General features: G+C 46.9%; 1 protein-coding gene across 2 annotated transcripts in view; it reads left to right on the top strand.

The window, feature by feature from the left end:
* The first annotated feature begins 2,005 nt into the window (after positions 1-2,005).
* The window catches only part of DOCK11 (dedicator of cytokinesis 11), a 192,151-nt gene continuing 179,844 nt past the window's right edge, over positions 2,006-14,312 (top strand). For both annotated transcript variants that reach the window (XM_037989080.2, XM_037989079.2), the window contains exon 1: positions 2,006-2,403. In XM_037989080.2, coding sequence (XP_037845008.2) covers positions 2,302-2,403 — 102 coding nt within the window. In that variant the 5' untranslated portion in view covers positions 2,006-2,301. The remainder of the gene's footprint in view (positions 2,404-14,312) is intronic.

Raw genomic sequence — 14,312 nt, 5'->3', positions numbered from 1 at the left:
GAGGGACCTCGCCTGTCTTGTTTAATGTGATGCACCTTCAGTGGCTACCATAGAGCCCGTAGTACTAAGAATGCTTTTGCCTGAAAGTAACAGAATATTCATCTAAAAGTGGCATAAATTGCAGGAGTTTATTTTTCTTACATAAAAAGGAACTCAGAGGTAGGCAGTATCAGGCCTGGTTCAACAGTTCAATGCTGTCTGGATTCTGGATTGGCTTCTCTGAGATTGTCTTGGCCTTGCCTCATGGTTGCAATATGGCTGCCAAGGGCCAAAGCATTGCAAGCAAACATCCCTCTCAGGAAGAAAGTGGGGCCTGGGCCTCTCTCCTTTTTATTTTTTTTTTATTAAGGTAGAAAAACTTTCCCAGGAACCCTCCTCTCACACTTCCCTCTTATATCTCCTTGGCCCAAACTGAGCGGGAGTCTAGACCATCTCACTAGTCAATAAGAGGGAGCTTATCATGTTTTTTTCATCAGTCATGATTCATCACCTGGAGTTGGGCCTGCCTTCCCCAAACCCTGTGGCTCTGCCCTATACCTGAAGTGAATCTGGGCTCTCTTCGAAAGCAAAAAGTGTTATAGCTATTGTGGCAGTAACAAACAGCATGAGCCACCCAGGCATTTATGGAATAGAGGGTATGAATTCTTGGAGATCTGCCTACGTGCAACAATTAACAAATTTTACACATACTGTGCAAAACTAAGATTTGTGACAGAATGTCTTTAGAGGACTTCCAGGTCCCAGGCCCTCTAGGAGCCTCCACATATGCTTTATTGAGACTGATGTGATGACTGAAATAGGCTTACTGGGAAGACACTTGGCCTTTTCTGGGTTCAAAGAAACCATCACCACGCATGCGCTTGTTTCCATAATAAAGTTCCCTAAAAGACTGTTTGGTCTCTGAGGGTGGGGAAAGTGCCCTATGGGTGGTGGTAGGACTGCTTTCAGAAGGGCTGCTCCATCCCCCAGACTGAGGGCCATTTCCAAACTCTCAACAAATGAAATAACCAGATAGAAAACTGCCATCATCAGTGGAACCTTTCACTCTGCACTTCAGGAGGTCTGACAGGGTCACTAGTACTTCAAGATTCACGTCCCTATTTCTGTCTTAAGCATGTTCCTTTTATACCCTGTTATGAGATGTTCTTTGATTCTTGGAAAAACAATTTCTTGGAAGCTGAAAAGGGTAAGGAGATGAATAGGAAATGGAGAGGTGAGTGCAGGGCACTTGTAAAAGCTACTAGAAGATTGGTAAATCCTCCAAACCCAGGGAGATGGCCTTCCTAATGCCACCCCACCCCCACCCCACTCCTGGCGCAGTCAGTGCTGACCTAGGGACCACCTGCCACAGGCTCAGGCCCCACCATCCAGCTCTCCCCCGTGGGGGACGGAGCGAGGGGTGCCGCCACAATAAGTTTCCATTTCCAGAAGCATGCTCTCTCCCCAGTGTTGCCCCTAGTTAGGTGAACTAACTGAGTAGGAAAACGGTGTGGGCGAGGAGGGGGACCCAGGCGAGCCGCTCACGCTGGAAAGCCGCTCTATGTCCTTCGACATTGGTGCGACCCTTCCCCACAGAGCACACAAAAGGCGGCTGCTCCACGTTGTTTTCCAGCCCCTAGCCGCCTGGGCCCTGGGGGCTTGCGGGGTGGGGGGACATGAGAGTTCTCCAGCCCTCCTGCGGGGATTGCAGCTTCGAGGCGGGAGAGGAGCACTAGGGTAGAGCACGCCCCACTCTTGGAGACATTTCATCACCCCTCTCTGTTCCCCCACCCCACCCCGCCCCGCCCGCCCGCCCCACTCAAGCGGAAAAAAAAGAAGCAGCCCAGATCTCCCCTCCCGGATGCGGCTGCACCAGCAACATCAGCTGCGGGCGGAGCCCGAGCGGTAGCCACTTCCCCCCTCTTCCCTCGTGACCCTCACCCCCACCTCCAGTTCTCCCTCCCCCTCTACACACCCTTCCTCATCGGACACACCCTCCTGCTTCGGCTGGTGGCGATCGGAGCTCGGGCCCTCTAGGGGAGGGAGCTGCCGCCGCCGACGCAGTGGGGCAGGACAGTGAGCGGGCGAAGCGAGCGAGAAAAGGAGGGAAGGAGGGAACGAGGGAGGAGCAGCGGGTGGGAGGTGGGAGGGAGGAGCAGCGCGAGCCGCGCCGCCGCCGAGCTGCGATGTGGCCGGCCGGCCGGCGAGTAAACAGAGGGAGCAGCAGCGGCCGCGGCCGCCGCGGGCCGGGGCAGTGAGTCCGCCCGCCCGCCCGCCAGCCGAGGTCGGCCAGCCCGCCGAGACCCGCCCGCTGCCGCTGCTATGGCCGAAGTGCGCAAATTCACCAAACGGCTCAGCAAGCCTGGCACGGCGGCTGAGCTCCGGCAGAGCGTGTCTGAGGCCGTGCGGGGCTCCGTGGTGCTGGTGAGTGGCCGGGGGACGGGGCATCCCGGGGGACGCGCTCCAGGCGGGAGCGACGCGGGAAGGGGCAGGAACGGCGCCAGTGCGGCCGCCCGGTGCGCCGCGCGCTCTCTTTCTCCGCTCCAGTAAGTTTTCGCACCGGTAGCCGCCGGCCGGGGTCCGAGTCCCAGGCGCCCGCTGACAGCGCTCCGGCCGCCCGGCACGGCGGAGGCGTGCGCCGGGATGGAAGCGGACTATCAAAGCCGGGCTCGGACGGCTGCGGAGGAGGCGGAGGGGGAGGCGGAGGGGGAGGCGGGGGCTCCCACCCGGTGTCGGGGCCGGGGGTGTGAGCTAAAGAGCTGACCTCACGCTGCTCTGGACTCCGCACAAAGAGCTGGGGACAGGGGCAGAACGAGATCCCTATCGCCTCCTGCGAGCACCTGAGGCAGCCTAGGCGGAAGGATGCGATGAGCGTTTGGCACACACACTCTCGCGCGCACACACACACACCGTGTACACAAAAAAGAACCCCACCCAGAAAGCCCCGGGCGCCCAAGCTCGGGCGGGCGGTGAGAACAGAGGAAGCAGAGCGACTTCCTCGTGCAACTGGGGAGAGAGAGGGCGGCGATGGGTTTTGAAGGGGTGCTGCTGCGGAGGGAGGGCATTAGAAACAACGGGGTTCCGCGACAGAGTGGGCGCAGGGTCATCCACCGCAGGGAGAGGGTATCCCTCGGGGACCCGCGAGCACTCCAGAGGCAAGGGGAAGGTGCCGTGGGGATTTGGGGGAAGACTGGGTGTGTCAGTCCAGGGATGGAGGACCTGGGGTCAGAGCTCCACAGCTCGGTACTGGGGGATGGGGATTCGAAAGCGCGCTGACTCCCTGGGAACCCTCCCAGAGCACCCTCAGCCTTACCCGGATTGTCTGACTCCGGAGAAAGGCGAAAGGGTGCTAACGGGCACTTGCCCCTTCTCTTGTTTTCAAGACACTCGTTGCCAGTTTCCTGGACAAGCGAACAAACCCTGAATAAGATATCGGACTGATTAATTTGTGTTTGTTTTGTTACTTTGTTTTTTGTTGTTGTTTTTGTTTTTGTTTGTTTTTGTCTCCCTCAGCTCCATTTTACAGCGAGTCGTTTGCTGTGTTTAAGTTTCACCGTTTAAGAGAGGGCTCTTTTTGTTAAAACAACTTGTCATCGGAAGGGAACTTGACAGCTTTTCCTTGTAATTTTTCTGTTGCTCTTGTAGAATCAGCAATAAAACCCAACATTAAAGGGAGGCCAGGGGCTTGATCCCAACAGTGGAGAAAGTTGACATTGGTGGGAGTTCTGGAGGAGAATCAAAGGTAAACTATGTACCTTTGAGATAAAGATCTGATCCCTAATAGCTACAACTGTGCAACCCTAAATGACTTTAAAGAAATCTCTTTATTGTGGATGGACCCTTGAAAGTTTAATTCTGCTGTTTAGTGGAGCTAAATCCAGACCTTTAATGTTATTTTAATGGACTTGGCTTATTGTGTGTTTCAGTCTGATTTTGGAGTGAGGACCTGTTGAGGTCAGATTGGAGCCTTGCCTGTCACCACAGCCAGTTAAGAGAGGAAGGCAAGCTGTGTGCAGAACATTTATACCAGGGCTCTCATCTTGGGCGATTGTTAACAAGTGATTCAATCTACCTAGCAGAGAACACTTTCCTAAATTCGGAGAAAAAAACAAAAACAAAACAACAACAACAATAAAACTTCCTTGAGCAGGGTTGGCGGCCTTCTACCACAACACGCGAAGAAAGTCGTAGGTGGACAGATTTCTCAAGAGAATAAATGGGACTAAGAAAACTTCCACTGGGATTTGATCAGCGCTTGACCTGCCACCCTAGCAGCAAAAAGTTAACATTAGCGTTCTTTCCCATGTTTTTAGGTTTTCAAAAGAATTCTGTGCATTGCAGATTCAGCGGCTCCTTCCTAACCATTGATTCTATGGCAAAGCAGACAAAAACTGTTACTGGCAGAAGTCTCTTCTAGGAGACACTGGCAGTGGCCATGGTTCCCTTGTCAGCCCAGCTTACTTGGGACCAAGGCCATTGATTTTTACCATTTACACCAGGCAATACAGAGGAATATTTACTCATTACTCTAGTATGTGAAACATTGAGATTTTGGGAGTGAGGCAGAACAGATTCTAGTAATCTAACTCAATGAATATCTATTGAGCCCTTACAATGTGCTAGATGCTCTATAATTATGAGAATGCAAATGATCTTTTTCTTCATTTGTTTTCATTAGTTACGATCTGGGTTGGTTGTGTGTATGGGAATGTCTTTGTCAATAGGACACCCAGATTATGCACACAAATCAACTTTAGATTCTTCATAGAGCCTTAGCGAATGCTATTTGTAAGCAGTTTAGTCAATGAAAAAATAAGGAAATAGTTCTTACATGGAGTGTTGCTCCTAAATGACTCTCTCTCACAAAGAGCTGTTAACCAAAGTTAGTAAAACCACGAGTGGCTGGAGAGTGAGGGGACCATGTTACAGCTGCTGCCATAACTTCTGATTCTTTTAAGGGACAGCTGAGGTAGGATTTACACTTGTGCTATAAACCCAAGATACTCACGTTGGGGCTTCAATATGAGATAGAGCCATTACTGCAGCAAGTCAAGCTTTCCTCTGGTGTATCTCTTGTTAGAACGTGGAAAACCCACCAAGCTGTACAAATATACAGTATTTCCTGTTTAGGTTTTTTTTTTTTTTTTTTTTTAAGGATTTTAGAATCACACCCTTATTGGCCCATTGCTAATTTCATTCAGTTTTCCTCACTGTTCGAACAATTCAGAAGGCTGGGCCTGGGCTATATATATAGCATGTTGTTGCACATTCAAACTGTTACTCAGTTATTAGTACTTCCACGAATGTATTAACTAACTACATAATAAAGCAGACAGAGAGACTGTACCACTATTACTGCATTTTCCTGTAAGTTCAGCGTTTTTACGAAGGTCAGTTTTAACCCAGGGAAAGGGATAATTATAGAATCATCATTGAGAGATTTCTCAAGAGGGGATTGGGGAGAAACATTATAACCTGAGAGTGTCTGTGATTAAGAGAGAAGTGTTTACATATATACATGTTTAAAATGCAGAGTTTTAAATTTTTAAATTGATTTTGTTGTAATTCAGGATGTAGCTACTGGTGCCGCAGGGGAACAAAGGCATTTTGCTAAACATGTTGTATGATGGCTGCCCTTTAGAGAAGCCACTTTATCAGTCTGGAAGAGTCGCCTAGTAGCTGTTTAAATACTGTTTACTGCTGAGCTTACCCTCAATTCCTTGTGCGCCAAAGGATCGGGAAAGAGTTGCTAGATATTAGGGGTTGTAGCCCTTGCAGGCGCCGTAATGCACGCAGCGTCCCCTGGCTGGCATCAGCCAGATTTCGTTTAATAGCTCCAGTAGAGAAAAGCTCTCCAGAAGCTGAGAATGGCTGAAAAGCGTCTGCAGCTGTTGACTCCCCCAACCCGCTGCTCACAACTACCTTAGCATGGAATGTTTGTTATGTTTGCATTTAGGGAAGCACTGAAAACGGAACCACTCCTCTGCTCACTCTTCCCAAGGGAATTTGTGGAAAGTAGGTAATATCGGACAAAACCCACAGCCTCATCTGTAAGGAGGTGAGAACAATACAGAATAAAAGCCGGTTTCAACTTGGGCTTCTTGACCAAGCCTTTCCAGTTCAGAGGCTCTCAGTGAACTAAGCTCTCAATAAACTGAGGGTCAGGAAAGTTAACCAGAGTATTGGCACCTAAACATAAAATAGTCTCGCTACTGGAGGTTAGTAGGGCCCAGAGCAAGCCAGTCCACCAGGATCTGTACAAAAGACCGGTGCAGGTTGCTGTGAAGCCAGAGAGGCCTCCTTGCTGAACCCTTGTTTAAGTACCAAATAGGAAAATTTGTTTTCTAAGACTAACGTGTTAAAAAAGTCTCTGGATTGAGTCTTTTTCTATTCTAATCGTCAGTGAACCTTTGTTATTTAAGCTTTCATTGCTTTTTTTTTTTTTTTTTTAGACGGAGGCTCCCTCTGTTGCCCAGACTGGAGTGCAGTTGTGATCTCCACACTGCAAGCTCCACCTCCCGGGTTCACGCCATTCTCCTGCCTCAGCCTCCTGAGTAGCTGGGACTACAGGCGCCCGCCACCACGCCCGGCTAATTTTTTTGTATTTTTAGTAGAGACGGTGTTTCACCGTGATAGCCAGGATGGTCTCTATCTCCTGAGCTCGTGATCCACCCACCTCGGCCTCTCAAAGTGCTGGGATTACGGGCATGAGCCACTTCCCTTGGCCGCACAACCTTTAAATAATTTTTTTTTCATTTATCAGTATCTTATTAACATTTTTTGATGTCAATAAATACAAATCTATTTAATATTTAATGACTGCCTAAATTTTCATTATGGGTGTATCACAGGTAATTATCATTTATTGTTTGATATTTTGATAATTTTTCTAATTTTGTGCTGTTATAAACATGAACTATAAAGGTAAATAGCTATATGTCTTTCTTTACTTTTAAATTTAAATTAATTAAAAGTAATCATACCCAGGTGTGGTGGCTCACGCCTATAATCTCAGTACTTTGGGAGGCTTAGGCAGGCATATCACCTGAGGACAGGAGTTCGAGACCAGCCTGGCCAACATGACAAAACCCTGTCTCTACGTAAAAAAAATACAAAAATTAGCCGAGTGTCATGGTGCATGCCTGTAGTCCCAGCTATTCAGGAGGCTGAGGCAGGAGAATTGCTTGAACCCAGGAGGTAGACGTTGCGGTGATCTGAGATCCCATCACTGCACTCCAGCCTAGGCGACAGAGCAAGACTCCGACTCAAAAAAAAGTAATAATAATAATCAGTTTCCAAATTTCACCTGCCACAGTTCAAGTGCTCAATAGCCACATGTGGCTAGTGGCTACTATATTGGACAGTGCAGACATAGAGCATTACCATCAGTACCTGAGTGAATGTCTTTGAGAAGGCATTTTCAAAATTGCCAGATTGTTCCCTTAGGATAAATTCTAGCAGTGGACTTGCTTGCTCAAAGATTACACTGTATACATTTTTAGTATTAAAAATTCCTCTTATGTACTGTTAAATTGCTCTACAGAAAGTAGCTTCAGTTTATTTTTTTACCAGGAGAGTGTGAGGGTGTTCATTTTCTCTCTCCCATGCCAACGCTTGTTAGTAGTATTTTAAAATTTTTTGCAGTTTGATAGGAAATAAATGGTACATCACTGTTCTGATTTGCATTTCTTTGATTACCCTTAAAGTTGAACAGTTTTTCATGTTGATTGGCCTTTCATAGTTCTTCTATTGAGGCTTGAATGAATCTTCTTACAGACTTATTTCCTCATATGTGATTCTTGCAATACCGTCTCCATCCCCCAAGATTCTGTTTTGCTACGTCTGGGGTGGGGCCTGCATCTGTATTCTTTTAAATGACCCCAGGTAATTCTTATGTGCCCAGAAACACTCATCTAGACCGTTTGTCCACTCAAGGCAGGAATGTCCTTTCCACCCACCCCTGACAAATGATTGTTTAGCTTCTCCTTAAACACCCCTGCCTGTTAGAGGGCTATGTTAGAAAAGGTTCTTGGGTCGAAATTTACTGTGTAAATTTCACCATGAGCTAGACCTAGCTCTGCTGTTGGAGCCACACATGATTGCTTCCTTCCTCTTTCGCATAACAACCTCTCAAATATTTAGAGACAGCCACCATGTCATTTTTAAATTCACTCTTCACAAGGCCAAAGAGGCTTCATTTCTTTCCTTTGTTCCCCACATGACTTGCTTTCAAGATTCTGCATATCATGGTCATCCTGTTTGGGCTCTTTTCCAAGTTTTCTGTGTCCTACTTTAAGATGTGAGAGACAGAGCATAAGCTAGAGGATCAGATCTGGTCTTGAATCCAACATCTGTCACCTGCCTGAATTGTGAACAGAGGCAAGTAACCTGGTCTCATTTTCCTTATCTGTGAAATGGGGATAAATAGTAGTACCTCCCTTGTGGAGTTCTTGGGAATAACAAAGGTAACATACGGAAAGTTTCTAATGTATAAGTGATTCATGAAGGTTAAAAAAAGAGATCTGGTGAAAAAAAACCAAACAGTATTCCAGAAGGATCTGCCACTGAATATAGTTGGGGAGGGGGCAATGTTTTGTATCAGTTCTGGGTGTGAGCCAAGAAGCCAGGGGCTGTGTATGCATTTTTATTCCCAGCCCAGCCCCTCACACAGTGCCTGGAGTGCAGTAGATTCTTAGGTGTTTTGTGAAAATACACTGCCAACCTTGGGTACGATGGACTCATTGTTGGGAGAAGAGCCTGGAGGCCAGGAAATGACTTAAAATACAGTTAATATAGTTCTGGAGAGAGATAACAAAGGCTTTTTTTTTTGAGATGGAGTTTCACTCTTGTTGCCCAGGCTGGTTTGCAATGGCACAATCTCGGCTCACTGCAACCTCTGCCTCCTGGGTTCAAGCGATTCTCCTGCCTCAGCCTCCCAAGTAGCTGGGATTACAGGTGCGTTCCACCATGTCCCAGATAATTTTTGTATTTTTAGTAGAGGCAGGGTTTTACCATGTTGGCCAGGCTGGTCTTGAACTCCTGACCTCAGGTGATCCACCCACCTCGGCCTCCCAAAGTGCCGGGATTATAGGCCTGAGCCACTGTGCCAGGCGAACAAAGGCTTTTAACTGAGGCAATTACAATGGAGATAAGGGAGAAGACATAAGAAATATTGTGCTGAGAAAATCAACAGGATTTGATGATTCTTAAAAGGGAAGGAGAAGGGGGAGGAAGAAACAGGAAGAGCGGAGGTGGAGTCAAGATAATTTTGAGGTTTCTCAGCTTGGGTGAACTGAAGGAAAAGCAAGTTTGTTGATAGGGGAAGGGAAAAGAAAATGAGCAACTTCTATTTGAGAGGGTTGTCAGGGCAAAGCCAGGTTACAGTTAAGCAAGACGGTGGCTGAGCATATAAGGTTGTCTTTTGGCAAAGGACTAGGGTTCTTGAGGGCAGAGGTGGGAAGTGTTCCAAGTGGGTCCAGGAAGGAGAGGAAGAGCCAGGAAAAGGCCAGGGCTGAGTGGACGGAGATGAGATTGTAGGTGAGATTAGCTGATTGAAGAGGTTTGCACCTTTGGGGGTGATTAGGGAAGTGGGAGGCAGGGTGTGGAGAAATGATCTGGAGGCCAGCCCCAGACTTCCAGTTAGAATGGGGATGGGAAGTGAGTTCACTCCTTGGGCAGATCGCACTCTGGGGTGGGTCTGAGCAGCAGTTGCCCTAGAGGAGGAGGGGGTCAATGAGGGGTTGACTACCTGCTCAGGTGCTCAGGAAGAGGCTAATAGGATAGTTCCTGCTTTTATGGGAGACTAGAGGTATGCAAATAACCTAGAGGAGATAGAAGCCAGATAGGAGGCCAGTGGTCAGTGGTTTCCCAGTCTTCACCCCATCTCCGACCCCCACCCCAAACCCCAGTGCTCTCTCTTGAGATCCTTAACATTTTTCAAGACTTTTGTCCTTTCTGGATTTGACAAGGTTAAATAGGCCTTTACTAATGAACATTGTTCTGTCTGTGGCATTTCCCACATTTATTTGACCACAGACCCTGCTCCGCTCCCCCGGCTTTTTATGGAAAGTGGAGAGCAAATGGTAATGTCTAACAGGCTGAGAAATTCCTATATAGTGTGCCTGTGTAACTAACTCATCTTTGGCATTCTCTTACTTGACCTCTGTGGATTGCAAGCAGTGGTTGCTACTTTCCCATGCTCCACTTTAAGAACCACCCTTGCTGTTCAGTTCAGAGGAGTAATTCACCTGATTGTGCTTTCTCTTGAGCTGTAGAACTGTCAGCAAGGCATGTTGAAAGTTTATTAGTCTTTTTAAATAATTTGTTTATCATGGAAGGGGAGGCCAAAACTACATGAGGGTATAGCGCGAGCCATTTCTTCTTTTCTGTAAATCCTAAGGGTACTTAGAATACGTTTCTCTTTGAGATTTACACCTCTTGGTTTAATTTTTATCAGACATGCAGAGGAGTTGGTGGGTAACATTAGCCTGCCGTTTATATCAGCCTACAGCCAGATGCCTTTTTGATTCCTTGCAGGACCCCACCCTGGACGCTCCCAGAGCAGTAGCTTGAATGGAGCAAAGAGACAGCCTCAGTTAGCTGCCATTGCCTGTAAGCTTGTGCTTCAGAACAAAGTGGTTAAGAGAGTAGGCTCTGGAAGCATGCTGCCCAGGTTCATAGTTCAGCCGTAGATGACCTTGGGCCAATTATTTAACCTTCCTGGGCAGTGGTAACCCCCTCAGGAGCTTGTTGAAAGGCTTGAATGAGTTATTTTTTTTGTTTGTTTTGTTTTGTTTTTTGAAACGGGGTCTCGCTCTGTCACCCAGGCTGGAGTGCCGTGACACAAACTTGGTTCACTGTAACCTCCGCCTTCTGGGTTCAAGCGATCCTTCCACCTCAGCCTCCCTAGTAGCTGGGACTACAGGTGTGCACCACCACTGCCCGGCTAATTTTTGTGTTTTTAGTATAGAGACAGGGTTTCACCATGTTGATCAGGTTGGTCTCGAACTCCTGACCTCAAATGATCTGCTTGCCTCGGACTCCCAAAGTGCTGGGATTACAGGCGTGAGATACCATGCCCAGCCTTGAATGAGTTATTATAGTATTAATGTATAATATTTAAAGCACTTCGAGCGGGGTTTGGCAATTGTTAAGTACTGGCGACTGCTGGCTCGCATTATCATCCCCAGGCTTTATGGTGGGCAAGAGACGTCTTTTGTGTATGTATTACAAGTCAGCCGACAGAAAAGTTAACTGGAAGAGAGGAAGCAGATACCCTTGCTTTAATTTCTTGCTCCAGATGATGCCCCAAAGGGGTGAGCCACATGGCTGAGCCAAGAATCATACCCTTCCTGGAAGAACAAGCTGGCAGACCCCTCTGCACGAGGTTCTTGCCAATACCCGTTCCAGTCTGACTTAGTCATACCGAAAAGCGTAGTGGATGGGAGCAAGGGTTCTGGGTTTTTGGCATTTTCCACCTTCACACCAGTTTAATGAGTGAGTGGGAAGGCTGGTCCTCAAGCGCGGAGAAGCGCTCTGTCCTGTGCCTGGGCCGGAAGGCTCTCCAGACTGGGGAAACTGTACCTGTGGCCTTTGGCAGAAGCACTTACCTTTATGCCAGCCTGTTCAGTGTGATTTATGCAAAGGGGTGAATAGAAGAGAATTGAGATCTGTGTGGAAAAACAGAGTTTGGATATGCCTACCTTTCCCTTTCAAACCTTCACTGACGCCAGGCACGTTAGCTTACACCTGTAATCCCAGCCCTTTGGGAGGCTGAGCTGGGAGGATTGCTTGAGTCTGGGAGTTCCAGGCCAGCCTGGGAAATACAGGGAGACCCCCATCTTTACAGAATTAAAACAAAAATGAGCCAGGCATGGTGGCACATGCATGTAGTCCAGCTACCTGAGAGACTGAAGTGGGAGGACTCCTTCAGCCCAGGATTTCGAGGCTGTAGTGAGCCTTGATTGTGCCACTGTACTCCAACTTGGGTGACAGACTGAGATGCTGTCTCAAAACAAAACAAAACAAACAAAAAAACCCCAAAACCCGAAAACCTTTATTGATATCAGTTTCACTCTTAATCCTCACATTTAATAGTCAGGTGAATATTGAAATTCAAATACTTTTTAAAAATTCTATTTTGGGGCTGAGCGCTTTGGCTCACACCTGTAATCCCAGCACTTTGGGAGGCCGAGGCGGGTGGATCACTTGAGGTCAGGAGTTTGAGACCAGCCTGGCCAACATGGTGAAACCCTGTCTCTACCAAAAATATAAAAATTAGCTGGGCATGGTGGTGCACGCCTGTAATCCCAGCTACTTGGGAGGCTGAGGCATGAGAATCGCTTGAACCTGGGAGGCAGAGGTTGCGGTGAGCTGAGATCATGCCACTGCACTCCAGCCTGGGTGACAGAGTGAGACTGTCTGAAAAAAAAACAGAACAAAAAAATTATATTTCAGAAACATACTTTTTAATAGGAAACTTTAAAACTTAAAACTCTCTTGAGAAATTATTCTTTTATATTGGGCTATTCTGGTTTTGTGGTAGCAGGATAAGTTCTGTTAAGGATAGTGTGTGGCTGGGCATGATGGCTAGTGCCTAAAATCCCAGCATTTTGGCAGACTGAGGCAGGAGGATTGTTTGAGGCCAGGAGTTCAAGACCAGCCTGGGCAACATAGTGAGACCCCCATCTCTACAAAAAAATAAAAAGAATACTGTGCACTGGTTCCTAGCAGAGTCAATACAGTGGAAAACATGCCGACTGCTCCAGCTCCACGTGGTTCATCTTTTGTCTGTGTAAAACCTTGCACAATCGTGCCTAAATTTGCTATTAATGATTTCCTGCCATTCTTCTCCACTTTTATTGCCTATTGAGTTTATTGTTCATGGGAAGTTATGTGCTTTTGCCTTTTTTGACTTCTGTTGGATTGTGTATATGTTTCAAGCTGCTAAGAAATGTTAGAAGATATTCTGATACTTCAACTTTCCCATCGCATTGCTTTCCCTAATGACTGGAAATATTTTACTGGGTAAGATTTAACTGAGAAGTCAAATGTTCTTCCAAGTCTCTGAGACAGAACATCTTTATTTGAAGTGTTTCGGTGAAGTGTGTCAGAAGGCTGGGGAATTCTTTTGTATAAGACTTCTTTTTTTTTTTTTTTTTCCCCCGGAGACAGAGTCTTGCTCTGTCACCCAGGCTGGAGTACAGTGGTGCAGTCACAGCTTACTGCAACCTCCGCCTCCTGCGTTCAAGCGATTCTCCTGCTTCAGCCTCCCAAGTAGCTGGGATTACAGGAGCCCATCACCGTGCCCAGCTAATTTTTGTATTTTTAGTAGAGACGGGGTTTCACCATGTTGGCCAGGCTGGTCTCGAACTCCTGACCTCAGGTGATCCATCCACCATGGCCTCCCAAGGTGCCGGAATTACAGGCATGAGCCACCGTGCCCAGCCCATCTTTTAAATGATGACAAGACCTTGAGATTTTTTATAGCCGAAATCTTAAGAAGAGTTAAAAATGCTGTTATATCTATCTGTGACCTCATATGTCTACAGGTCACTACTAAACACATATCACATAGTCGTCACCCCTCTTCTGTAAGTGGGGAAACAGAGGCATGGTTTTCAGTGAGACAGGCCATGGGTTATTTATATTAATGAAATGACAGAGCAGGTAATAAACTCCAGGTGTCCTGATTCCTTTGGAGTAACCATGTGAAGGAGCACTAGAGGGATGCCAGATTCCACCGTCAATCAGGTGGAGGAAGCTCTTTCTATGTGGTTTTGGTGATGATCTCGCTCTACTGGGAAACAGTGTTTATTTCTAAACAAGCTTAGGTCTCTTTAGTGGGAAAGTAGGAGGTGAGGGCAAAAAAAAAAAAAAAAAAAAAAGAGGGATGGGGTTGTTATTGAGAAATGTGGGCAAGATCAGTATAGATTTCTCCTTGCCAAAGTAAGCCTAAGGATTTTGAGAACTGTTTGCAATTGGCCATTCTTCCTTACTTTGCTATTTGAATAACTATATGGAAAAAAAATATCCAGAACACTGGCTCTGCAGAAGTACCTGGGATCCTTTTCATGGAACTGTTTTTATGATTTTTTTTCAAGTGGGTGAGTGCTGTCCAAAAATAACAACATATATATTTCTTTCCATGCCTTTTGTATTAATAGTTTAGTTTTCCCACTTGAGAAACTGCCAGCTTTATTCCTTGCAGGGTCTGTTGTCACAGTGTTCATGGTGTGAATGGAAGAGTGCTGTTGGCATGGCCAGTTTACTTTCATAGGTGAACACGTTCCTAATGCTTCAGTACATTAAATAGTTTCCTAGAGATCTGAAGG

The sequence above is a fragment of the Chlorocebus sabaeus genome, chromosome X (assembly GCF_047675955.1).
Source record: "Chlorocebus sabaeus isolate Y175 chromosome X, mChlSab1.0.hap1, whole genome shotgun sequence".
Lineage (NCBI taxonomy): Eukaryota > Metazoa > Chordata > Mammalia > Primates > Cercopithecidae > Chlorocebus > Chlorocebus sabaeus.
The sequence above is the reverse complement of the archived record's forward strand: the minus strand, read 5'-3'. Positions and strand labels throughout refer to the sequence as shown.